General features: G+C 39.6%; 1 protein-coding gene across 3 annotated transcripts; it reads left to right on the top strand.

Moving 5' to 3' along the window:
• Positions 1-189: 189 nt before the first annotated feature.
• On the top strand, positions 190-26,750 carry LOC116309440 (nck-associated protein 5-like). 3 transcript variants are annotated; one of them, XM_039599539.1, is made up of 6 exons: positions 190-2,315; positions 3,923-4,037; positions 6,252-6,327; positions 16,320-16,706; positions 20,492-20,587; positions 25,357-26,750. In XM_039599539.1, coding segments are annotated over exons 1-6 (2,772 nt in total). In that variant the 5' UTR covers positions 190-219; the 3' UTR covers positions 25,359-26,750. The 3 variants fall into 3 exon arrangements, with proteins under 3 accessions (XP_039455473.1, XP_039455474.1, XP_039455475.1); XM_039599540.1 differs by lacking the exon at positions 16,320-16,706; XM_039599541.1 differs by lacking the exons at positions 16,320-16,706; positions 20,492-20,587; positions 25,357-26,750 and adding an exon at positions 6,468-6,533.
• The last annotated feature ends 229 nt before the right edge of the window (positions 26,751-26,979 follow it).

Raw genomic sequence — 26,979 nt, 5'->3', positions numbered from 1 at the left:
CTTACACATCTGGAGGAAATGAACACAGATTCACTAGAAAAGCATAAAGGCATAAAGTTGAGTGACAGAAACAATAACCAGGAAAGATCCACTGACCGTAAATCCAGGCTTGATTATGTCAAACGACAACAGGGAAGAGTGTCCTCCAAACAAGTGGAAGTGGGAACAGGTGATGTTGGCTCAACAGTTCAACATACTGTACCAAGAGCTCTGTGCTGCATGAATGAAGCCAGGCAGCGCAGCTCCTCAATGGAAGTTCCTCATCGTAGAGACCCAATTAGTCAAGCCGGTGGTGACCACCAGGACTACTCCGTCTCAGAATCTCCTCAGAGGAAACCAAAACCTCAGCTCTGCGACTCAGCAAGAAAGGCTTTTATTTTGCGGAGCAAGAGTGCAGATGGAGGACCAGAACAACAAAAGCACACACATTCTCCTCTACATCAAAAGCTTATCAAGGGTCAAAGGCCCAAAGGACAGCCCAGCCCTAACCCTACAGGGAGCAGTGCCTCTAGCAAAAGGACAAATTTAAATAAAACCCATGGTTCAACCAAGAGCACATTATCTAAAACTGAGAAAGATGAGGATAATTCAGCATCATCAAGTTCCAAGTCTCTTGAGAAGATGCAAAAGTGCTCACCTCTTGTTTCTCCCGTGAAACATTCAAAGATATTTAAGTCTACAGGGGTCAGTGATGGCTTAAAGAGTCCCACAAAATCACAAATAGCCAGACTTCAGTCAAGCAATGACTCTTCGGAAGACGGTATCTATGACAACTTACCATGCTCTCCACGAAAACAGCGACGCCAGGACCATGACTGTGATTCAGAACTCAGATCCCTATCCCCTCCGCGACCGCCAGGTCGAACTACTTCTCTTCTCCTCAGACCTAGTAGTGACAGCTTTCCCAAAGATCAGACATCTCCAGGGCAGGCTCAAAGTTCAATGACTGGCCCAACCAAGATGCATACACATCAGGTTTCTTCAGTCGTACAACCTCAACAATCCAGTGCAATACTAGATGGTCAACATGCAGCCCCACAAATGGGCGCTGAAGGTAAAATGTACCACACCCATTCATCTATGATACCTCCTGGTGTAGTTCAAGAATCACAACCAGCTTCAGAATCCGCACGGGTATCTACAGACAGAGCTACCATGAGCTATATTGAAAATGGTGTTCCCTCTGTATTGCCAAATCAGAGCATCTTGCAAAGATCCCAACAGAGTGTCAGTGAGCCAAAACTCTCAGAAGTCTTACCACCATCATATTCTAATGCATACTACCAGCCCCAGACTTCCTCTTCAAGAGCCGTAAAAAGGACTCTTCCTGTAAATGCCAAATCTCATGAGGCAATCGCTGGACAAGAAGCAAACACCTTCCTCATTTTTGGAAGGCAAAACAAGGACGATATGAACCCTTCTGGAAGAAGCATCCAGACCTTTCAGACTTTCACGTGTGACGCCCAGACAATACATGAATCCAGCACTCATGATAACACCCGCAGAAAGATTGAGACCCGTTGCAACTCGCTAGATTCTGAGCCTTCTGGCCAACCTGTTGTGTCAGACAACGGTGTAATGCTAGACTGGGGATTTGACGAGGAAGGCTGGCTGTTTAAACGGTCTGTGTCTGTTTCTACTAGACCTCCTCTTAAACCAGTACTGGGCATGAATGGGGCCAAAGCTCGTAGTCAGAGCTTTGGTGCACGCTATATGGACAGACCAAGCTTCAACAGATCTGGAAAGGTCCGCACACAGATCAAAACACACTCAGGGAGCTCCTTGAACTCTCTTGGTGATGTCCTCCCAGGAAGTATGAGCTGCTCCAGTAGCTACCACTGTCCAATGAATCGATCCCTCTTAAACAACTTTTTGATTGAAGAGGGACTAGCAGTTCCTTTACATCTGGGGTCCTCCAGTGAAAGACTCCAAAGTCTCAAACTCCAGCGTGAGCAGGCTAGGCGACTTCAGATAGAGCAACAGTTTTCGAGCGCCTTTGGGGAGCCAGTTTCTGAAGAGCCTGAGAGACAAAGTACCATAACTACCATTGAAGAGAAAGTGATGCTCGGCATAGAGGAGAACTTGCACAAGTCTCAGGAACAAGAGCGAACCAGTGAGGTGAAGCAAAAATCTGGATCAAGCTTAGCAAGTTGGTTCGGCTTTCGTAAGAGTAAGCTTCCTGCTCCCAGCAAAAAGGCTGAGCCCCCAAAAGGAAAAGATGACAAGAGGGAGCAAAAGATCACATCGCTTCTGGGCGGAAAGCAGACAAAGTCTGACAAGAAGAGAGACAGAAGAAAAAGTGATGGAAAAGACAGGTAAGAAAGCTGGTAAATCAGTGATAAAGGTCATGTTTTTCAGGTTTCCCACATGTCACAAAAGAATTTTAAAAAGGAAATTATGATCTTGGATTTCCAATACATCTGTTGTAGGTGACATGCATGTTTCCACGTCAGTTGATAAGCATTCTTTGTTAACAGCAGTGATCAGTGATAGAAAATGTGAGGCTTCATGTGGAAGGCCATATATCCGGTTTGTTGTTTGTGATTGCAGACTAGTCCACAGAGACTTTGCCCTTTTGGGAGACTTCAAAGAAATATAACAGGAATGAATGCTTATTTCGTCATAACAAAGAACAAGCCCCACCTTTCTCTTTCAGGCTGAAATATTTTTGTTCCTATAGTAGTTTAATAAGATATGGCTAAGATAAATTTTACTATCCATCTACAAAAAGTCTTCTTAAAAATATCTTTCAGTGGCATTTTGCTTTTTCTCCTCTAATTTGTGTTGCCCTCACACTTTATTATTAATAATTGGAGTAAAATTATTCTAATATTCTAATGTTACCAAATTACCAGACTCTCTATGTCTGCAAAATCTAAATATAACTCATCTGCTGGAGTAACCTGGCAAAACACGCACACAAAATTAAAGAGTAGTGTGCAGCTCTCTGTACAGACTCACCAGCTGAATGCTGAACGAATTGTTATCACTACGGTGGCCCTGAGAGGTCAAACGCACTCCAGCTTAACAAAAGCAAAAACACCATCAAGCAGAAGACTGTAGTTTTCCTTGCTGGTGTTTTGTTAAGTAGGAGTGTGTATGTAACAGGTATTTCATTTCATCTGTCCACAGTAAAGTCCTGACACTCAATAAAACAATGAGCTGCCACATATGTGCAACAGGGAGTTGATGACCAGCCTAGCTGAAAAGATATTAATCAATTCAAGCTTCTCAAATTAACGACACCGAATCGAAACAAATGAAGTCGCTTTCCAATCATAAACAACAAGCTGCCACAATTTTCATTAAAACTGCCTGAGCTGGACATTAGAAATTTGTCTCTTGTTGTTGTTGAGGTTTACATCAATAAGGATGCTGGATAAATATTAACTCATAACTTATGGAGAAAGGGTGGGATTAAGTAAGTATTCACTCCTTTTTAATATACAAAGTGAATCGGAATAGATGTATTTTGCTTTATTTTGTATGGTAGTACAGTAGTTTAGTATTAAAAGAAGTATACGAGAAACTACTCTCACATTTTTGTCTTAAATGTAACCATATACACTTTAAGAATGTCTGCAAAAGCATTCATTCAAATTGGTGCAGAGACCCCGTTTTGACTCTTCTGCGCTTAATAAACTAATTACTGTACTTTTGACATCTTCACCACCTCTCACAGCTTCATACATACAATTTATTCATAGCTTTCCTGACTCAGATGACACGGGTCATTTTTTATCAAATGGTCATAGACACATTTATGAGCCTCCTTAGCCCTGAGACCTGTTCATACAGAGGCTCACAGCCAGGTTTCAATAGATAGCGGGGTCATTTATCAGCCGAATCACCCCGGGCATCGAGATTCAATATCACAGGATTTCAGTGTATGGTGGCGTGTTGACAGACTGTTTTCTTTCAGCTCTGTGGGGAGAAGAGAGTCTCATGATGCAGTGCGGGCATGCATCTCAATGCCCTGCCCGGGTATGTCCCTGAGTGAGATACAAGGACATGCTGACATCATCGGGGACCCGAAGGTAAATTGATCCTTAACTAATGCAAGCAGGCAGTGATTTTATTAGCATGAGCCACAAGAACTGTACCTTTAATATCTGGGAAGAAATGGATGAGAGATGAATTCTGAAATACTGATACAACACTCAGCTGTTGCTTCGGTTTGCCGCTGAGGCACTAAACAGAAAACAGAAAAGATTCACAGCCACCAAAACGCTTCCTGCCTCTGGAAGCACACTCACATACTGATGCTGGGTCAGGATCCCTTCAGATCACAATGCGACACAAAGGCACACAGCTCCCTCCTGATTGTGGGTTTTTCTATACAGGAACATTTGCTTTGAGCAACCAGTGTTGATGAGAACCCGGAGACAAAACTTCAGGTTTTATGTCATGGGGTGAGAAGAGGTTATTCAACATCATTTTGTTGGAATCCTTTGCTTTATAAAAAAGTATAAAAACCAACAAAAGTCCGCACGAGGAGGGTGGAGGTATAGTGGTAGCATTAGTCAGATTAAGGAGCAAGTCATTTTCAATGAGGACTTGGAGACTGTAATAGCTTTTGTTAAATACAAGATCTTAACCCAAACACTGTTTTAAAAATTTTATTTTACTAACAATAACTATTTGAGTAAGATTTTGAAAATACACCCCTTTACAACATATGCAGTAAGGTTTTCCAGCCATTTTCTTTCTTTTTTAGTGCGACTGCAGTGACAATGACAGCAGAGCACATTTGGCTGCAGTCTCAAGGCAACTGAGGAAATCTATAGGTCAGCCCTGCAGAGTAAAAAAATAATGCTATAGGAGTACCCAGTCAGTTAAAATAAGACATCAGTGTGCGCTGACCAAAATCAAGATTTTGTTCAGTACTTCATTCTCAGCTGTTTTAATAAATGAGCTAGACTTCAGGTCAAATCCACAAACCATTCCTCTAAACTTTCTGGGAAGGACCCAAATGCAGGATAGTCCATCAAAAAACGAAACCTACGCACATAAAGAAGAAACATGAAGGAGAATCCGACAGGGAAACACTTTAGGAACTAAAACTTATACTAATAAAGAAAAAATCAATATTTGGTCTGACCACCGTTATTCTTCATCACAGTCTGAACTCTTTCAGGCAGATTTTTTGTCATTTCATTACATAGTCTACAGGAATAGTTCTTCTTGGCTTCTTGAACGGCATTTAGAGACATTTGAAGCTCTTCTTTGGATGCTTGCCTGATGTTGGATTCATCACTCCATCAGTTCCTTTCACCTCAGTTTAAAATACTGTCCATCTGCCTTTTTAATCTGCCACTTGTCCAGTTTCCTAATGTTTTTTAAGAACACACTGCACAACATGTTCAGATATGCCAGGTTGATAGCTCTTTGGGAATCACCTTGTTGGTGCAAAAATACTTTTTTACGTCTGTCAATCTTTGTTATGGCCTTTTTGATAGATCAAACTAAATGCATTAAAATAAATGATGTGGGGGTTCTATACAGGCTGTTGGAATGATTTATAGGTCAGTGTTTAACAAACAAACGGACATTCTTCTGAAAATGGTCAGGTACAAAGACTGGACTGAAAATGACTGAAAAAGCAGCCAATGTCTTAAACGATCTTTGGAAAGCCTGAAGAACTATTGCTGAAGACCACGTTAAAAAATTACAAGAAAAGTATTTTTAAAGAAATAAGAGGCAGGTAAAACATGTGTACTGTACTTTCTTGTCACACGTAACCTGTGTAAGGGTTTGTTTTAGCCACATGCTAAGCTTTAATTAAGTTTCTTACTTTTATTTTGGATCAACTGACTGTTTTTAGGGAGCTTTCAGATAACGAGTCCACGCTATAAGTAGCAGATGCATGGATTAGCTTTTAGGCTTCACTCTGAGACATGACGCTTCTGATTTTGACAGCACTACGCAGATAAAAGAAAGCAACCCATTTGTTTAATGCACACGCTGAAGGATGCATCCTGATCAAAAATGACACCAAGGTTAGTCATCATGCTGCTGCAGACCAAAGTAATGCCATCCAGAGTCAGAGACCATGTTCTCTTAGAAGCAGAAGATTACATGCCTGTAGTTTCACTTATTGAATTGGTTCGTCTAACATGGTGTGATCTCAGTGATTTCAGTGGAAATGTATGCAGTGTCTTCTAAGGGAAACATGCAATGAGAAACTGCTTAATGTGCAAATGTAAAAGGTTTTAATATCTTTGTTTTTGTTTTACTTCAAAAATACAAAGATGCAGATGATGAACAGAAGATCTGACAGTGAAAATGGATCCACGGTGAAGAGCCCGAACCAGGATGCAGTAATAGGTCAGACTTTTCTCTCCTCTGTTTTGTCACAGTCTCCTTAAATAGTTTTAGATGCCTCTGACTCGGTACCAGTAGCAATGTTAATGTGTCTTTCAAACAATGATAGCATTAAGGTTTCATCTGTGCTTACCGTTTTACAGTTTGCAGACAGAAGTGAAGACCAAATTTGACACACATGTGTAAGTCATGAACATGATAAATATGCCATGAGCAGTCAAGCAAACATGCAAAATGCTAAATTTTGTCAGTTTGTGCTTTTGCCGCCACCATATCTCTGTTCATGTTTTTTTAAATGGGAGCAAATCATTCCACCGTGGCTTTACACCATGCAGACTTTGCTCTTTAACGGTAGGCTTGACCACTCATCTTCACGGACTCATGCACTAAAAATCTGCATGCCCAGGCTCATCAAATCAGGATAACCGTATTCACTCGAGCTTCCTCATGACCAGTTTTACTGTGAGTGGTGGATCCATGATGAATCTGCTTCAGCTGTTTTCATTCTGTGGACCAAACTGCTGCTGAAACCAAAGACAGCTCACTGCCCTGCAGAGGTGTGAAGCCATATGACGACCATAACGCATGGCTGACACACACTTTTGCTTTCATTCTCACACTGCCCAAAAAAGTCTCCAGATAAATGGAGAAGTTTCAAAACCAGTTCTTTATGAAAAAAAAGATTAGCTTGAACGTATTATTTTATTCTGCACATTTAGTTTTTTTCCCTACATCTCAACACCACAAAGATTGGAGATTTTCCACACCTGTGTCCATATCTATCCTTTAATATCACACCTGCCTGTTAGAGGTTATTAATGAGACTTACACCTTGCAGCTTTACAGGTATTGTGCACATGCATGTCTGCTTAGTGTAACTCTGTTAGTATTTAAATTAAACTGAATTCAGTGGTTTTTATTGGGATGACTGGATAAAATATTGCCAAAATAATGCAACATTAGCATAATAATACACAGCATTAAGATCATATAGAATTTGTTAGGAAGTGAAACAACATGGGAGTAAGAAGCCTGTTCAGTTGAGTCAGTGAGTGAGTTAAATACAGTTTCATTACATATGAAGTAAAAACACATTTGTGAGCAGCACAGACGGCAGGTTTGAGTTGAAAACTAATTATTAAGGTTATTATTGTCCCGTGGGACTTTTTTCCCCCTCTGAAATGCACCTCTGCACTGTTTAATGGTCCAACACACACACACACACACTCGCCCCACCATTTAGTCCAACAATCTCCCTCCAACTGATAGCTGAAAGTTGGTATGCTTGCCATAATAAGATGGGGTGCAGATGTAATTTTCTCATGCAGAGGGCTGCATGGGACTGAAATTTCAATCTTAGTTTAATAATGTTCAAATTTGGGCACACGTGTGGGAGAACGCTCCCAGTAGTGGATGTTTCAGTCTTTGGTTCAAACTGGAATATCTCAGCAGCTGCTGGATGGGACGGCAGTGGATTTCATGATGGGCTGGTCAGCAGTGGATTTTATGCATCTGTATACAGTGTACAGATGGATCCTGGTGACTTGGTCAGTCTACACCTTTAGGAGCATACTCAGGCAAACTCTGGTAACGAATTACTTGCATGTGAGAAAACAAGAAAGATTTGCAGTACATCCATTTTCCAGTTCACCTAACATGCATGCCTTTGGACGGTGGGAGGAACTGATAGTATCTGAAGGAAACTCATGTAGGCACAAGAAAAACATGCAAAATCCACATACAGAAGATCCCAACAGATCTGGATGTTTCGGTGTAGGCGTTGAAGTTTAGTTTGCTTCTTGAACTGCAATTACATTTTTATAATCTGTTATTTTTTTACAAAGCGAGGCCACAGCTGCAAACATGGCTTCATATGGGCAAATCAAACTAATCTCTCTCGCCCCTTTTTCCTGTTATCTGCTGGATAAAAGTTTAAAAATCCTGCATTGTGACCAGTTCGGTCCTTAAAGTTCTGGACTGACTGTCCCACTCGGATCTGTTCTAATTACCCTTTTGAAAACAAGTGCACAGACACATTAGACTGGGGTGGGTTTTTTACCTGTGTGATTTAATACCAGAGAGTATCAAGAACACACCAAAAACACTCATGTTCTGTGCTGGGCTTGGATTGCTGCTCAGTAGTAATTCGGTGTAGATGAAATCTCTCACAAACCAAGTTTAAAAAGCATTTAAGCATCAGCCTGATGCTTACTAACGAGGTGAAACTAAAGGTGGCAATTTATTTAAAAGAGAGCGAGCGAGTGGGAAAGAGATAACAGACGAGGAGTAAAACTTTATTTGGCTCTTTCTGCTTTGTGGTCACTCACTAAATTAGAAATAGCGGCTTATTAAACTTTCCACATCACTCCAGTGGAGGACCGGTGACAGACCCTACTGAAATTTCATTGGCCAGAGTGACACCATCGGCGAGGCGCTGCAAATATCAAGCATGTTTGATACGGACGAACGCTTGCCCTCGGGGGTTAATCACCTCATTAAAATTTCAGCGCTGCACCAGCTAAGCACGATCAGCCAAACTACTACTGAGTGAATTAAGTTTGCCTTCAGCTGTGAGCTGAATTATACCACCCAGACTCCAAAATGCTGGGCCTGATGCAGACTCGACAGAGCAGCTTTCAACTTGATGCATTAAAGCGAAGAGGCACAAAACAAAAATACCACAATTAAATTCTCATTTTCAGTCTCATACTTTACTGAGAAACTTTCTGGGTGTGCATTGAAGCCACTAGAGCACAGGTGTCGAACTCCAGGCCTCGAGGGCCGGTGTCCTGCAGGTTTTAGATGTGTCCTTGATCCAACACAGCTGATTTAAATGGCTAAATTACCTCCTCAACATGTCTTGAAGTTCTCCAGAGGTCTGGTAACGAACCAATCATTTGATTCAGGTGTGTTGACCCAGGGTGAGATCTAACATCAACCTGCATGACACCGGCCCTCGAGGCCTGGAGTTCGACACCCCTGCACTAGAGTTTATCTTAGCCACTCCTCATCAAACTGAAGTCTTATTTTAAAATCCAGCTAAGATAAAAACATGTTTTTATTACCCCTTGTCATGGTCCAACTCATGAGCCATGAAAAGTAATGGCAGAGACACAGTTTAATGCAAATTTGTTAACTAAAAAGAGGCAAAAACTACAATTTTATTAGGCGTGTTAGTCGTCAGGAGTGTTTGAATGTTAACTGTAGGGTGGAGTTTGGTGTAAAACCTAAAATAAAAGGTGCACGGTGAATGGAGAGGAAATATTGTGACAGCCAGCTCATAAATGTGCTACAGAGACCCACCAGGTGCTCCCAGCTGCACTGATTACCAGGAGCCTGCAAGGCAAAACAGAGGGACAAACAAGGGAATGCATAATGCAGGACGGGCTGCTGCATGGGCCGTCACACGCCTGTAAAATTACATGTCTTGAAAGTTTTAAAGTTGTTTGCATGATGGAAATGGACTGGTATTTATTTGGCAGGGTGCGCTCGCGAAGCGTGCAGCTTCATAGTCATATCCACCTTCAAAACACCAAGCTCAAGTACTCATAATGGGCAACATCACGGTGGTTACGTCCTTCTTTTATATAGTCCATGTGCTTATCACCAAGCAAAGTACTCATATAACCAAACTAGTAAAACATGCCACTGACCCGATATGGATAGTCATATGTACAGCTAACATCTGGACAGCATGCAGCGAAACTTTGAATTGTTCGATCCACCATGATATGATTCCTAGTTTGGTTGTTGTCAGGATCTCTGCGGCAGGAGCGGGGCATCCATCATCTTTGCCATAGATTTGCAGCATTCATTGAGTGCCGTATCTGCTCCTTACGTAATATCTCCCTATATAACTAAACTATATATATATATATACTAAACTATATCATAACGAGTGTGCTGCTCGTTCTGTAGGTAATTATTATTGCCTAATAATAATAGCACCAATAACGATCTCATTTCATAAAACAAAGATGCGAGGCTGGTTGTGTAAAAAGGTGCAGGTTTATCAGCCAAGAGACCCTGTTTCATGCCCTGTTTGACTCTCTATTAGCCCTTTTAGTACTGACTCGGCTCGGCTCGGCACAACTCCATTAAGTCCATTAGGTTTTCGATTAGGTCATAGTACCTGACACAAAGATCCAAGCAAATCCAAAAATGTGATGGCAACAGACTGCATGCCACGGATTGGCTAACCAGTGGCGTCGCTTTATGAGTCATAAGACTTTCTCCTTAACGAAAATCAAAACTGCCCTTTTTGACACTCGGCAATGAGGAAAATAGCTGTACAGAGTCTCATGAAAAGTCACACACCGAGAGGCAGGTATAACATCACCTTGGCATCCACCACATTTGTGTCAAATGGTGTCATGGGATGTTTGGCTACGTTGTTATAACAAACGTGGAAGTGAGCTCATGTTTGAGGCCACTTGCATTCCCATTTAAAAACTAGAGAAAAGTTTTTAAAAAAAGGTTTTTCTATTAAAAATAGTCTTTATATTTGTGATTTCAGAGTATTGGGAGGCAGTGAGTGGTGGCAAAGGAAAAGGCTTTGTATGTAAGGCTGGATGCTAAGGAAGGTGTTGATTGGCTAGGCAGAGAGATCAAGCTGGAAAGAATGTGCAGCAGGTTACAAACTCCTTTAACCACCTGTGTCCGCTAATCTTTAAGCACCACCCAAAGGAGAAGATTACACATGAGTACATGAGAGGGACGACTCAGGCTAAGATGGTTTGGACACAAAGTTAGAGAGGCAAGTCTGAGATGGTTTGCAGAGAAGGAATACTGGATGTACTGGACAAAGGATGCTACATATGAAGTTGCCAGGCAGGAGGAAAAGGGGAAGCCTGTAGAGAAGATTCATAGATGTAGTGAAGCAGGACATGCAGACGGTTGGTGTAATAGAGGAGGATGCTGGGACAAGAGATAGAGGTAGATGATCCGCTATAGCAACTCTAAAAGGAGCAAGACGACTGGATTTCCCCTTTCTGGTCTGTGTTTGAATAATTTTTCTCTGATGAGTTTCTCTTTTACATTCAAGTCAAACTTGTCAGATTTTATTTTTGTTTTCAAGTTGATTTTCACTAACAAGATGCCCTTTACTGAGAGGTGTAAATTGCTGTCCAGCCCTTTGACCTATTAAGATGTGAACATCAATAGCTTAAATCAGGGATGTCAAACTCATATTACATCGTGGGCCACATAAAGCCCACATTGACCTTAAGTCAAACCAGAGAACCAGAGAAAATGCCCCTTCTGTCAGTGTGGAGAAATTTAACTATGCATTCAATCCCAATAAATATAAGAAAAAGAACTGCAATTTCAACAGTACTGAACAGTCTGTTTTTCAATGTGATAACGAAATGCTGCTGAGAAAGACAATGGAGTGAAAGCAATCTGCAACCTAATTAAAAACAGACGTTTTTGTTAATTCACAGTAAAACAAAAACAATTAAAATAAAATTTTTGTTTTATTTTGATCTTATGGTATAAAAAGAGAAGCAGTTTCTATAAACGATAGTAAAAAAAGACTTTTCTGTCATTTAGTTGTTTATCTATTGCTTAATTATTTTAATGTAGTATGAATGGCTGTTGGGTGGTCTTCATCAGTAGGAAAGGCTGTAAAACCTATGAAGAGATTTTGACAATTTGATTGTTGTTTGACACCACTGCCTTAAGCTTATCGAACACATACCCTTAAAGATGACCTATTGTGCTTTTTCAATATTTTATGTCATATATAAACTATTCATATTGAACATGGCCAGCATTTCAAATAACGAGGTCAGTTTTTGTGCAAATAATCCCTGTGAGCCAGAAGCTAATATCCATTAAATGCTCCGTTTCTGCAGGTTTTTTTTCTGTTCCTGGCTCTGTATGATGTCACAGAGAATAAGAAGATATCCCTAATATTGCAATCAGGAACCACATTAGTCCAAACCAACTAGTAAAATAATTTGTCAAGTGACAGCCAATCAGTTTGCTTAAAAGGGGAGGAGCTAAAATGGTTGGCTTTAAAGTATGAAGTTGGGAACTTCTATAGTAAGTAAAGGATTATTTTGAACTGTAAATCATGCAAAGCTACTGCAGTAGAGACAAAAACTGAAAATACAGAGCTGGAAAAAGCACAGTAGGGCCACTTTAAGTGAATCTTTTCTGCATAAACAGAAACCATGTCATATTATTTTTATGTGTATGCTATATAATTTTTAAATACTAAGTACTGCACTGTTATCTTGTGACATTAAGCAGCTATTGATTGTTCTCAATACAGCCGAGGCTTGTTGTAAGCAATCAATTCTCAGCCTCTGTGATCCTGCCTTTTTAAAGAAGACTTCCAACCTAAGACCAGACTAATCAATAACATTTCTGTCCTACTTCTCCACAGTTCAATTATTTGTTCTTGTTTGTTGCTGCATGAGTACAAGTTGACTGATTTAAACATAGCTACTTAAAGCTATTATTTAATATGAGGAAGCTGCAGTGGATGACTGTAATGTAATGTTAGAGATGTTTTCCAGCTGAGGCTGTAACTCTAAAGAATTACAATCTACTGAGGTGTTTCCAGAGCTTCTAGTTAAAATGTAACTTAATGTATTTCAGCATTATTGATAATGGTTTTACCATTCCCCTTTCCACATTTGTCTATTTTCAAACATAGCATGACTTTTAATGTGATCATTTTAAGTTCTCAATTAATCGGGGCACAACAGCTTAAAATCAGAATTAGAAAAAAATGAAGAAAAACAGGCTTGAAGAAACCCAGAGGAGCACTCAAAAGTCTCATGCGTGCACATCTTAATTAATAAAGGGGGCACAGCTGTTGCCTCAGCTCCACAGTGTGATTGCCTACAGGCCTCATGCTTCAGGCTACATATTAAAACATGAGTCTGCATGACAACAGCTTGAAGAAATATTTTCTTATTTCAATGATGTGCACGCTAGACGGGTGACTGGAGTGATTCATGTTGTTTTTGGTTTCCTATGATTTACAAAAATGGTTCTCTGATGCAAATGTGGCTGAACAGTGATGCAAAAGCTAAAAAATCCAGTGAAATTTCTGTATATATTAGTCTTAAATGAGTTATGCATTTTGTTGTTAATGCACTGAATGTTGTATGAACCTTGTATAACAACTGAGAGACCAGTAAATACCTGAATATCTGTATAGTGAGTTTTAAAAAATTACTTGTGAGTTAAGTTGTTTAGCTAAGTTACAACCTCCTGGAAAACTGCCATCAGTTTGGCTATTACTGTATAACATAAATGTTATGAATCTTTACTTCGTTCTATTACATCATTTACTGATGATTAAAAACAACACTGACCTTAGATGCAAGTAAGTATCATGGATTAGGTTAGCTGATGAAGTTATTTGCCAAGTCATCCACTTAACGTTTCCACTCAGATTCTGTGGGCAGTAACGTTAGCAAGCAAGACGTGGTTAGCCATCTAACCATAGCATCTAACATAACTAACTGGTACTGCTTAGTTTATAATGTTAGGTGATAAAAATGAATATGAAATTGATAGTCAGTAGTTTGGATGAATTAGCTGACCACTTTAAGACAACAGTTTGCTGTGTGACATAGCTAGCAATTCATCTGTGTTAGCAGACATACTAGTGTTAACTAATATTAACTGCCTTTCTTATTAAGAAGAAAGACAACTTAGCTTTACATTTAATGGTAAACATCCTCCATGATCAAATGTCCTGTTCATGATACTGTACCCAGAGAGTCAAATCCTTATTCGGCCAGTTAGCTAATGCTATCTTATCTCAAACGTGGGTATTTCCTTGGGGGTGTCCAAATTCATGGGCTGCATCCTCCTGAGGCCACATTTGTAGACCGATTACATCACAGCGAAGGCTGTCCAAATTCGCAGACTCCTCCGAATGCAGCCAAAAAAATCCGTCCTCCTTTTCCCCGAATTTGAAGGATGGGTCGGGTGTATACTTCGTGGCCCACCATATCCCAGAATTCATAGCGGCCCAGCCAATTCCAGTTTTCAACAATGGGGGCCGCTACTAAGTTTTAATATTACTCTTATTATTCTTTCTGGGTCACAAAATAAACTTTTAACATATTTTCAGGCGAGAATGTAGCTGTGTAAACTTCAAATATCTGCTCGGATTATCAAGATATCACATATTTGCAAAAGTGCTCCAACGTTTTCAGAGACGTCTGTTACACACCAGCTCAATAGCTAGCTGGGAGCTCAAGGGTCACTAGAGCCGGCGAGAACGGCAAATTCCCGGCACATCATTTTCAGATCACCGCGGTCTTTCGCTACTCAGGTTAAACGTGATATATTAGTCACTTAGATAACCTAAAAATTTTATTGTTTTGCTTTTTTTCAGTGTTTTATTTGTTCGTGAGTTAATCGGTTTGGCTGAGATTAAAGTTTTTAGATTAGATTAGATAAAATAAAACTTTATTAATCCCTCGGGTGGGTTCCTCCTTGGTTTTCACACAGCTGAATAAACGTCAAAAAGAAAACTGATTAAACAGAAGTGTGAGATGGTCGAGAGTTTACACTAGTGTCCTGTTATATTTTAGATAACAAGGAGCAGACAGCCGAGTTTATTAAACTCCACCGAGACAGCGGTGACGCAAATCTGAAGGCTAGACCGTCCCATTTCACAGCCGTTTACTTCCGGCCTACCCGACCTTCTGAGGACCCGGCCCATGTAGACTGCGAAGGACGGGTCCTCAGGAGGACGCAGCCTATGAATTTGGACACCCCTCTTGTCTCAAGGGGCCACATGAGAAACTGGTACTGTTGTTCACTGTTGTGAATAAGCTTATAAAGAGATAACATTAATACTTAATATATAATATATAATCTAGTTTAACTGAGTTCAGCTTATTGGTGTGGCCCTTCACAACAGTCCCAGTTTCTCATGTGGCCACTTGGGTAAAGTAATTGCCCACTCTTTGCTTATCGGCTAATCCAAACAGCTTCATTGATGGCTTGATTTAGCAGCTATCTAGTTAAACTTAGCTTACTTTCTTACTACTGTTACTAGCAAATTTCTACTTGAAGCAACATCAGTATTTATTTTTTTAATTTCTGTTCTGAGTTTGTCTTTGCTGTGCTGGAAGTTGGTGCTTTGATGATGTTACTGATTAGTGTACTCCATTTATAAGCTAATGTTAGCTAATGCTGCTTACCAAAGCATTACATCCTTTGAATATTTGTGGAAAAGGGCTCATTTTTCAAGTTACTTTATATTTTCAACAAAAAGTGCTTAATAAATTTAAGAATTAACCTTACACCCGTTTAAATAATGCATACAACAGAACCATTTTTAAGATTTCAAATATTTTGTTAATTAAATACACCCAGCAGCGTGCATTTCTATTTCATGTCACATGCCATTGTGTGCATTTCATATTCACCATGTGACCAGTGCATGCTAACAGTCAGACCCATCAAACAATATCTGTAAAATAAAAGCAGTGGTTCAAGTGGGCTTGATTTGGCTGAGTCATTTTCTGCTGGAGAGCAAAGAAACCGTTACCCTGCCTCACACTTATATAATTAGATTGGACTGCTTTTCGACTTGGCTTTTAAGGCTTTTGAAAGTTAGACCGTGAAAGAGAGGAAGGAAAAGACTAACCATGTGTTGCAAATGACCAGAACACAAGGATCGAGCTGCTTAAAACAGACAAACAGTGAAGATATGTGGTAGGAATAACAAGGAGGCACGAGAGAATCAGTTATGATACTGCAGAGAAGATCCATTATTATTGATTGATAAAGCTGCCCTCACTGTAACAGCTCCTGGAGACACAAAGTCAGCTAGAGTACCAGATAAATGATTAACAATAGGCCTGTTAGTATCTATATTCATGTAGCGTACATATTTATTTTAAAGGTTACTTTAATGCCACTTCAACCATGGTCACCCCTCTGTCTCATTCCTGATGTTCTCCCTTTTATTCCCTCCACCCTGAACCACTTCAGCTGTTCTCCTTGTGCCGCAGGCTCCGGCTGCAAGATGCGAACGTTGGACAGTGGAATCGGGACCATCCCCCTTCCTGAATCCTGTTCCTTCTTCTCCTCCATCCTGCACCTCCTCCCCAAATCCTCATCAACCCCAGAGCAATCCCTCAGTCCTCCCAGTGTCCTTGGCTCCGCCAGCGAGGACGCGTCTCCTTCCCCGTTACCCCGGTGGAGAATTCCCTCTAGCTATAAGGACGGCAGCCATGCAGGGGTGCTGAACTCTCTGTCCGATTCCTCCATGACCCATATCCAGTCAGTGCCTTTCCCCACTGTGGCCTTCCTCCAGCCCATCCAAACCCCGTCTGAACCCATTATGACCTCTGCCAGTGTGTGTGAAACCCAGAGCAGGCTACCCAGAGCACCACAAGGTACGGTAAAATGACCAAAGGTACAGCTTTGACCGTTGGACTGCAGGAGTAAAGATTCTTTTATGCTCTCGTCCTTAATCTTTCTGATTTGTAGTGTTGCTGGTATAATGTTCCAAGTTTGATCTATGTAACAAACACTTATCTTATACTTGTTATAACATCCACCAGATCACCAGCAATCCATTTAGAGTGGGTTTTGGCTAACATTCGACTTTTTCAGTGGAATTTCCACCTGTTTGGAAGTGCCCAAATCCAAATGGAAAATCTTTTATCTGGAAAACTGCAAATTCCAAAATTTATGAGACTTCATTTCCCTGTTTAGCATGTGGCTAAAATAAAACCCAACCATCACCCCAGACAGGTCACTGGTGACACAGTGGATATAAAGAGGTTAACTCCTCAGAAGTATACGTTATCATCAGTGGTGACCCAAACCCCTAAAGATATGTCTATGTTGGAAGTGATTCACTCATGTCTCATCGCTTGGAAACTGTCAGATGGTCACGATCAGATATTCAAGGCCACGGCTGCCTAGGTAACAATCTAATGTATTTACTACCAGGTCGTATGTATGCGGTATCCTGAGATATCATTGGTAGCCGTTCTGTTGCTCGACTAGAAGCTTTACCTTAGGCCCCGCCCACTTCATGTCACCAGAGGTTTTAAAGTCACCAAACATCATCAACTTTCTTTGGTCTGATCACCATGTTGATCATAACTCTGTGTTTTATAACAGAGTAAAAAGGATTTTTTTGAAAGACATGAAACATTTTTGATGGATGTTACAGTATTTTTGTTTTACTCCTGACATTTTTTTAATTGATAAAAATGACATATTATGATAGAATAAGTTTAGGGTTAGGGTTTGAGTCTTCGCCAATGACGACTCAGACCTCAGAGGGTTAACCCTGTGTCTTGGCAACAAATACAACGGCTTTCTTTTTTTAATTGAAAAGTTTCTGATATGTCTCAGTTGTGGTTTGTTTGTTTTTTGTATGTCCTGATGGTCAAGATTTTTTGGAAGAAATCAACTGTCTTGATATCTTATGGTTAGTGGTTGAGACTTCTTATCTGTGAGGACATGGACCTTAAAGGGATGTATTTCCATCATGTTAGCACACAAGCAGATTGGGATCTATGAAGTTTAGAGGTCAGGTGAGGACCTTGGACTATTTGTGGGTATCCTCAACCTGTTCCTCATCAGTATATTTGTTGTCATTTGGCAAATTATCATCCTTGAAATGACTCCTGTCGCCAGGGAGTGTCCCTTGTTTTTTTAAGGTTCCTGCACCAGATCAAAGATTTCTAAGACATCAGTAAATAAAACAAAATGCTATGAAATTAAGGCAGAATAACACCAAAATAATTTGGTAAAAATTAGGTACTTATTCAGTGGTCCAAAATTCAAAAAGATTCATTTTAATGGGTGGTACAATATAATCCAGGTGAATCCCAGGACTAAGACTTTCCAGTAGTATCAGTGTTATTCACTTCACCTGTCAGTGGCTTTAATGTTGTGGTAAATTGGTCTAAGTAGGCACTGTGATTTAAAAAGATGATCTTGCTTTTTAAAGCCTCATAAAGAACAGGCTTTATTCTTGACATTTACTGCTCATTTCCTTTACAAAAGGCATATCCAGAGTAAATCTTGCTGAAGGGAATTCATTCATGTATCTATTGAGCATTTAGCACATAAGGAAATTTCCTGAAGATCCACTCACATTTATCCACACGTTCTCTACGTTATTCAAGGTTACCGGGGGAAATTGAAGATTTAAAGTTCAATATTTACCTTTATATAAGAGATTGCTGGAAGCGATCATGGTGTCGTTACAACAAGCGGAGCCTTTATCACGGTACTGAGAGCATATTACACACATGGCCTGCTCAGTATGCTAATGACACGGCATGTAGCAAAGGAAAAACACTCATGTTGTGAAATCCAAGCACTTGATTTCACACCGAGGCAGAAAGAAGCAGGTTTACATTTTGAGGCGGTAACTTTTAATCAAATGAGAGCTTAAAAGAGAACTGTTGATGGCTGACTTTATAAATTAACAAGTTACTTATATAAGCTAATATTAGTTACAGTTCATTAATCATTTTGAAGTGCTATCTTTGGCAGAGTTATTAAGATTTTCAGCTGAAATGAAAAGCCTACAAAAGCACTTTTTTTTTCCCTTTTCTTTCCGTGGTGAACTCTATCATTCCCTTCCTGGTTTATCCAGTTTTTCAACCAGTCAGCACTTTACCTTCGCATAACACCACATGCTGTGGCTTTTTTGGAAAGTCTGCGTCAACAGACACCAAAGGGGTGCCATAAATACTACATCACGCCATAGTTCACATCTCATTTGTTTCTTTTTATTTTCCTTGTTTCCCCCCAATCCCCTTTTACTTTTGCTTTTACTTGCTGATTAGGTTTAGGTACTTAAAACTATTTAAGTTTATAAATCAAATATGATTTAATTTAAATACATTTTTTTTTAACAGTAACCCCTTAACGGTGAAAAATTACAAGTTGATTGTGGCAGAGTAGCCAATCAGGGAGACAGGCAGATGCAAAATTAATACAGGAGACAAAAGAAACAAACTTTTTAATTAAAAACAGGAAGTAATCAAAGGAGACTGATAGGGACATGAATAATAACAAGTACCCAAGGAAACTTACTGATAATGGAGACTAGAAGACCTACACTAAACATCAAGATAAAGTCAGGGGAACACAGGAGGACAAAGACAGAAAGATGTGACAGAGGGATGAACAGAAGGGAAAACACTGAGGGAATCTGAATAGAACCCAAGACAAAAGACCAGGAACCAAAACACAGGATGCAAAACTGAAACTAATCATTAGAACAACCAAAAGGTAAAACACTGGAAATAAAGCTTGTGATCTACTAGATTATGGAAATCAATGCAGGAAACCAGAAATCTGCCAAACACAGAAGTCAAACCTTTAAAACAGTTGTGGTAGTAACAATAAAAGTATTCACCTGGATTTCAAAACCACAAAATAACAAAAATCCCAGGACTGTGACAGGTCCTCCTTCATAGGGTCCATAATTGAAAGTTGGAGGACTTAAAGTAAGTCCCAGATTTGTCACCAGGACAAACCTCCCTATCAGGGAGCGATGGGTTTTGGACTTTGTCTCTTTATTATTCAGTCACTGCTTAGGACCAAAAGTCAGTATTTGATGCCCTGAGACTGAGGATATATTAAACCTGCATCCTTGATAAGCAAACAGAGTTGAGAACTTCCCCTAATTGCTCATATTTCTTAAGAAAAACTGTTTAATTTTAATACAAAGGGCTTATGAATAGGATGAAAATGAAGGACCATCTTTTAAGATAGATGAATTTAAGATATGCTGACTATGTGAACAGTTAATGTCTCTGACTGTTTTTAGGTGAAATGCATATTTAAATGTTTGTCTCCACAGGACATCCCACAGTCAGAACAGTTTTATTTAAGCATCCTAAACTGTCGCTCCCTATCTGAAAAACATGTCTTCATTTGCATTATTTTTCACATGTGAGGTGGCTGTTTGAGCCAAACATTTACTGTCTTTCTGGATGTCAGCTGCAGCTGCTTTAGCATTTCTTAGATCTGCTGCCACTTTGAATTCAGGATGATAATCGTGCTCTCTTTGAAGACGTCAGCCTGTCAGCATCAAGCAGTTCTTCTAACTCCACATTTGAGCCTTGTTCTTGACATGAGTGAGAACTACGCCTGTTTGTTGAGAAAAACAATGTCTAAAATTAGTTTTATTTCATCCTTTCAGGTGGATTGGAACCAAAGAAGTTGACCTATATTAAATCGAAAACACGAGCCACTCCGAGCCAACAGAAAGAACAGACGAGACTTCAGCTGGCCAACTGTAAGACACCAGATGATTTATTTAAGAGACACAGTATAGTGAGGTCCATATATTTTGAACACTGGCAACTTTTATTTTAGTTATCTACAATAACAATCCAGTTATAGTTATATGGTGTGATATGCCCTTAAAGTGCAGACTTGTCTTTGAACAAGTATGATTCTGGACTAAGTGTAACTGGGCCTTTTTTATTCTTGAGACTGATCAGTGGTTTGCATTTGCTCTTTTCAAGTCTTTTCTTTATGACTTGGGTAATTGTACACCTATCTCCTGGAGAGTGTGATCCAAAGGACTGAAATATTTAACCGCAATATATAAATAATTTATAATATGACCTTTCTAATGTTGAGGCTGGTAAACCTAACTCCAGGAGAATTTTCTTCACTCAGCTAAATGTTGTGAAAAGAGTTTTTCTTTAGAAAAAGAGAGAAATCTTTGTTTTATGATTTACAGAAACAGCTTCCCAACACACTTGGAATAATCTCTGGACCTTTTACTGGTTTAGTTTATGAAGAAATATGAAAGAAATCTCTAACGCTGGGCTGTTAAACAACATTTAAGTTAACTGAACAGGCATATTTGGACAACTTACATGAAAATATGTGACTGTGTCAAGGTTTGCTGTGTGGCAGGCAGGATGTGGGACCAGAATGCAGGACTTATACACGGGAAGTAAACTCAAAGAGGCAGCTTTATTTTGACTGTAAGCCACTAACTTCAAATATAAAACGAAACTAGAAACTGGGACCAAAAACTCCAACTGGTAAACGAACCAGGAACTGTAAACTAGGAAACTGCTGAGAACACGGAGGGAAAAACACAGCATAGTGAGGGTGCGATGCAACAAAGGGCAAAGGAAAACACAGGGCTTAAATGCACAGGTAAGACAACGAGAGGATGGAGAACACAGCTGGCACAAATCAGACATAATGAGACAAAGGCAGTGACATAAGGCAAGGACTATCAAAATAAAACAGGAAGCATGACATCACATAGGCGCAGACTTGACATGGGAACAGACAGACTCTGGAACAGAGGACATACAAAAGCTCTAGACTTGGAACACGGAGAAAACATGGGAACAGAGACTAACCACGGGCTGAGATAAACACTAAGGGGGAGAGGACTAAGATCCCTGAAAACTAAAGAAACCCAAAAACATGAACCTCAGTAATGAAAGAATATAATTCCCGAAGTCGAAACACAAATACTGTGACAGACTGTATGTGCAGTATAGACAGTCTGCACTTAAAGCTCATGGCTTAAAGTCATATAACTGTAGCTTTAATATGTTTTTGCACACATCTAGAATAACAAATTTAAGTCACTGTCTAAAAATATATGGATTTTTAACTGTATGCCTATTTTACATGTAGTGAGATACACAGCTTATTATTATTTTCAGATTACCACCACCGAAATTCAGTGAACCAACTAAATTCATCTATAAAACATGCACTGAACCATTAAAACACATGGCTTTTATGTGTAATGAACTTTGATCTGTAGCCTTGGAAAATGCAAAATTATGAACTCTCCAACTGCCGGGGTCACAAGGACTTTTAAGAACTAAAAACAGTGTCAGAGTTTGTTCTAAGTACTGAAAATTACATACTATTAAGTTGATTTTAACCCACTGAAAAGGTTTACTGGCAAGTTACATTAAAGTTTCATACTTTTTCAGTTTTTATCCACCAAAATAAATGTGAACTCTTCTTTCGGGAGGCTTGTCAGACATGTTCAAATGCTGCCTTTAAAACCTGTCACTGGAGCTGGCAGTTATAAAGACAGACCAAGGTTCAGTAATTTCACTTTTTCACACTGTACAAAAAAAAAGACCCAACAACTTTTGCTTTCAAACTACACTTTGCTTTCAAGCCCATTTTCATCCCCACTGAGCAGAAAGCACGCTTAATGGTAGCAACTGAACACATGACTAACACAAGTTTGCCAAACATCATTTGCATCTTCCTACAGTACATTAACGCTGGCATTTACAACGGGTGTGTGTGTAGTAGTAGGTCGTGAGACATGCCTGTGGGTTAAAAAATAGCCACAGGTTATGAGCTTTCACAGCAAGATGCACATAAAGATTCATGAATACCTTTTTATTTATAGAAACACACTCATTGAAGTGTTTCACACTCCTCAGCAGCCCATTTTCAATATCTTTATGCAGCGATTACAGAGAAAAGGGTGACAAATGACAGGAAAAACCAAAACAGAAGTCCAGAACAGTTTCTCAGTCCTCTTTAGTATTTATTCTGCAAGTATCTGGAAGTCTGTTGGAGGGATTAAGACCATTCTTTTAAAAGATGTTTCCTCATTTGTTGCCAGCAAGCTCTAAGAACAAAATCTCTCATTAGTGTTTGGCTGTGTTAGGATCTAGTGACTATGAAGGCCATAGATGTTATTCATGTCTTTTTCATCCTCATCAAATCATTCAGCAAGCCCCTGTACCGTTTACATGGGGGATCTGATGACCAGGTGCACCACTTTATGTAAGGCCCCATAGTGTGTTTGTTCCTTGTCGCCTTTGTCCCACAGACTGAGACAATGACCCACATTGTGGTGTTGGTTCAAAAATTCATAAGTTAACACTGCAGGAGTGTCACTTTTATCCAGTGACTGTGAGGAAAGCAGTGAAGGCTTTCATGATGGGTCAATAATCCCAAAGAAAGCAGGTGGAGGTAAAATAACATGTTGGGAAAGACAACAAAAAAGTTGAAATTTAGCTGAGCTACGGCAGAAAAGGCACATGTCCTCCAGCTGTTATCGTGATAGCAGACGAAAAATAGCTTTGCCATCATGTCACAGGTATTACTGGGCAGTAAACAGTCCAGTTCAGTAGATTTATTTGGCACATGTGGCTGCCTTAACATGTGGACCTGAACTATGATGGCATCACTTTGTAAGGGTCAGTGATTCAGGTTTTTCCCATTGATTTTTCACCCAGAAATATTCCTTGAATCAGACTAGTTGTCTATTTTGTTTCAGACTATGTGTGAAAGCACTTCAGGAACACACATCAACATGCAGTGACGGATGTTACTGTTTTATCTTTGCCCAATGGGATCAGATCACAGTTGTCCTATTTGCATTTAAACCACATTTTATCCCAGATACATCTTATGTTACCATAATTTAAGGTGCTTAGGAATCAGTGACAAGACCTGCTGACATTCTTCTGTGTGAAATTGATTCTCTGTATGCAGCTTCAATTGTGGAACATAATGTGGAACTGTAAGGCAATGTTCACTCCTCAGCCACTTTATAACCAGCAAGCAAAAGCAATTCAAAAGATCTGCCATGTACTCTTATGTCCTTTACCGTGTACAAAATAAACCAAACCCCACTCTTTATAGAAAAAATGCACACTGAGCTACATAAGCAAACATAAATTATAGCCTGCCCACAAATACATGAAAATGTCGTTGAGAATTAAAATAGCAGGTACAAAGCTTCAGTTTAGTAGCAGATGAAGTTGCTGTGCTGGTGGACATGGCTCAGCCCAGCTATCAAAAAACTGCTTATAAAAAGTTGCAACTTCAACTTGTATAAAACCGTGAATATCCATAAAAGTTGCTTTATGTATCTGTGAGTGTGAGATCGCTTAAAATCACAGGAAAGAGACTGATAAAGAGGTAGAGTCTGCTTTTTTTTCCTTTTTTTAAAAAAAGAAAGAAAGAAAAAAGGTAACATTACAGTGGATCTCTATGGGCCAGTTTAATGGCAGTCCTCTTACTCCAACGACTTAAGATAAAAATGTGTAAGTCTGCTGGCTTTGAGGAAGAATTCTCTTACTTTTTAGAGATAAAAGGATCCTTGTCAAGTAAAAAGTGTGAGCTCAGCAGGAGGCTGGAAATACAAATTTTCAAAGGAATGTTTCTGCTTTTCACAGTCCACACTGGGCTCCAGAAATACTATGCTAAAAAATAGTGTTTAAAATTGTTTAAAATTTTTATCCTTTCATTAATAATAAATGGATCAATAAATAACAAAAAAAGTAAAGAGTATGACAGTAAACCGTTAAGTCATTTTCCCTGCTGTAAATTCGTACTTTTGTTTACTTTTTTCACTTATTTTTCTTTCTTTTTTTTGCAGGTTTGCTTATATATTTGTAAACTTATTTATTTCTCTACCTTCTTTTTACAGTTTTACATTTTAATGCATTTCTGTATCAGTGTGACTTTGCATGTTCTCCCCGTGTTTGCGTGGGTTCCCTCCGGGTACTCCGGCTTCCTCCCACCGTCCAAAGACATGCAGCTTGTGGGGATAGGTTAATTGGATAATTCAAAATTGCCACTAGGTGTGAATGTGAGTGTGAATGGTTGTCTGTCCCTATGTGTTAGCCCTGCGACAGACTGGCGACGTGTCCAGGGTGTACCCCGCCTCTCGCCCTATGACAGCTGGGATAGGCTCCAGCGCCCCCCGCGACCCTGAAAAGGATAAGCGGAAGCGAATGGATGGAAATTTGTAACAATAAATGCAGATATTTATTGATGTTATTATTTTGGTAACACTTTATCATTTTTGACCATTATTTATTTATTAATTTTTGATTTTGGCAGACCCGGCTGTCTATAATTTTTCCCCAAAGAAAGTCTGTGAGCTGATTAATCATCTTAAAGGCATTTCCTAAATATTCCATTATATTATTATTATTAATCACAGTTTGGGCTTCTCCTTTAAACTAGTCTCATTTTGGATATTGTTTGTGTGGTTCAGCGACCCAGTATCTCACTCTGCTCCACACCTTCTCTTTTTAGAGTTTCTGAAGCTGGATGAGTCAACTTGAAGCGAGAAATCAAGCGACTGGGTGGACTTATCGCCGAGCCACACATGGAGGACCTCCAAATCCCACAGTTTGGATTCTGTGTCCAGATGAAATGCTCAGAAGTGGGACAAAAAGCCAGCTTGGCATTGTTAGGCTTCCACCTCTGCTCAGTGTAGCGTTAAGATACCGAGAAGCCTTTCAGGTGTAGCAACGAACTGTCTGGCAGCCATTTTGGAGGTCTGCATCTTGTTTGGCATCAGCTGTGAGCAGCTGATTGTATTTATCTGCAACAGACTTTTCTCCACAGAAAAACATTGTTTTTTTTCTTGAAAAAAGTTTAAAATGTACATTTAGCATGTTTAAAATCTTAAAAGCTACTGTAGCATTAAAAGAGCTACCTATAATCTTAAAATATTCTAATTGTGGGTGTGATCATGGACTATAAAAACACAATGGACATAGCTACGATTAGTCACCCACTGGTTGACAAAATCCTGTATTTGAAACTTCAAGCGCAGCAAATTCATTGTCACATCTTAACATTCTCTTAAAAACCTATCATACATTTGAAAAATAAAAATAATTTAAAAATAGACAGAACCCATAAACTCATCAGAGAAGCACCTACTAAAGTCATAAATCAAAGGAGAGGAGTTAACATGAGTCAGAACTAAATCAAAGGAGTTCTTCCCGCTGTCTTTCATACACCGGCAAGTCTGAGGAGCCCCCCCCCCCTTGCTGGCCACGAGAAAGAATGCAGGTTTAACGTCCTTCCACATTGGTTTCATGTTTCCCAGCTGAAAGTTACATTGATAAAGTCGAGCTCATGTTAGTAACCATCAGCTGTTTTTCACATATTAAAGCTCACTTTTTAAGCTTATTTAAAGTGGTCATAAAACAAACGCTGCACATATAAAGACAAATTTACACATGGAGCCCTGCTCTCAAAAACTGACATAGATGTAAAACTGTCTGTGAAGCTTGATTTAAGAATTAAGTGCTTAAAGTTTTAAAAACATGTTTATGCCATCTTCTGTTAGTACAGAACATTATGTCACCAGGTTGGCTGGTTGCTGCTAACAGCAACTCTGATAAGGACAAGCGGAAGAAAATAGATGGATATACTGTCTGCTTTCACTCTCTATTTCTTAAGCAGTAAGTGGTTCTTTTTTATTTGACTATCTGCATAAACACAGGAAAATCCACCTGTTAGCTGTAATTTGGGGGTTCGTAAAGCACTTGTTTGAGACCAGCAGACCAGACCGCTTGGTAAATCAGAGTTTATGACTCCAGCTTGTTGGTCCAGTGAACCACCTGTCACCTGACTCAAACAGGCGCTCCTCCACACTGTCCTCATTTATAAAGTGCTTTACAAACCTGGATATTACAGCTAACAGGTAGGTTTTTCTGTGTCAGTGCAGCTAGCCAATCAACTACATAAGAAATAGAAAGTGAAAGTGAACAGTATATCCTTGGTTTTAACATAAAGCTCATTGTTGCAGCCAGGGGCAGCACAAAAGTGACCCCCCTCAGATTGTTTTTTATTGTTCGTGTCCTTAATTTTTCCACATTTATTGGTTCTGTACTAGTTAGCTAACATAAACTAATGTAAGTC

The sequence above is a fragment of the Oreochromis aureus genome, linkage group 16 (assembly GCF_013358895.1).
Source record: "Oreochromis aureus strain Israel breed Guangdong linkage group 16, ZZ_aureus, whole genome shotgun sequence".
Classification (NCBI taxonomy): domain Eukaryota; kingdom Metazoa; phylum Chordata; class Actinopteri; order Cichliformes; family Cichlidae; genus Oreochromis; species Oreochromis aureus.
The sequence above is the reverse complement of the archived record's forward strand: the minus strand, read 5'-3'. Positions and strand labels throughout refer to the sequence as shown.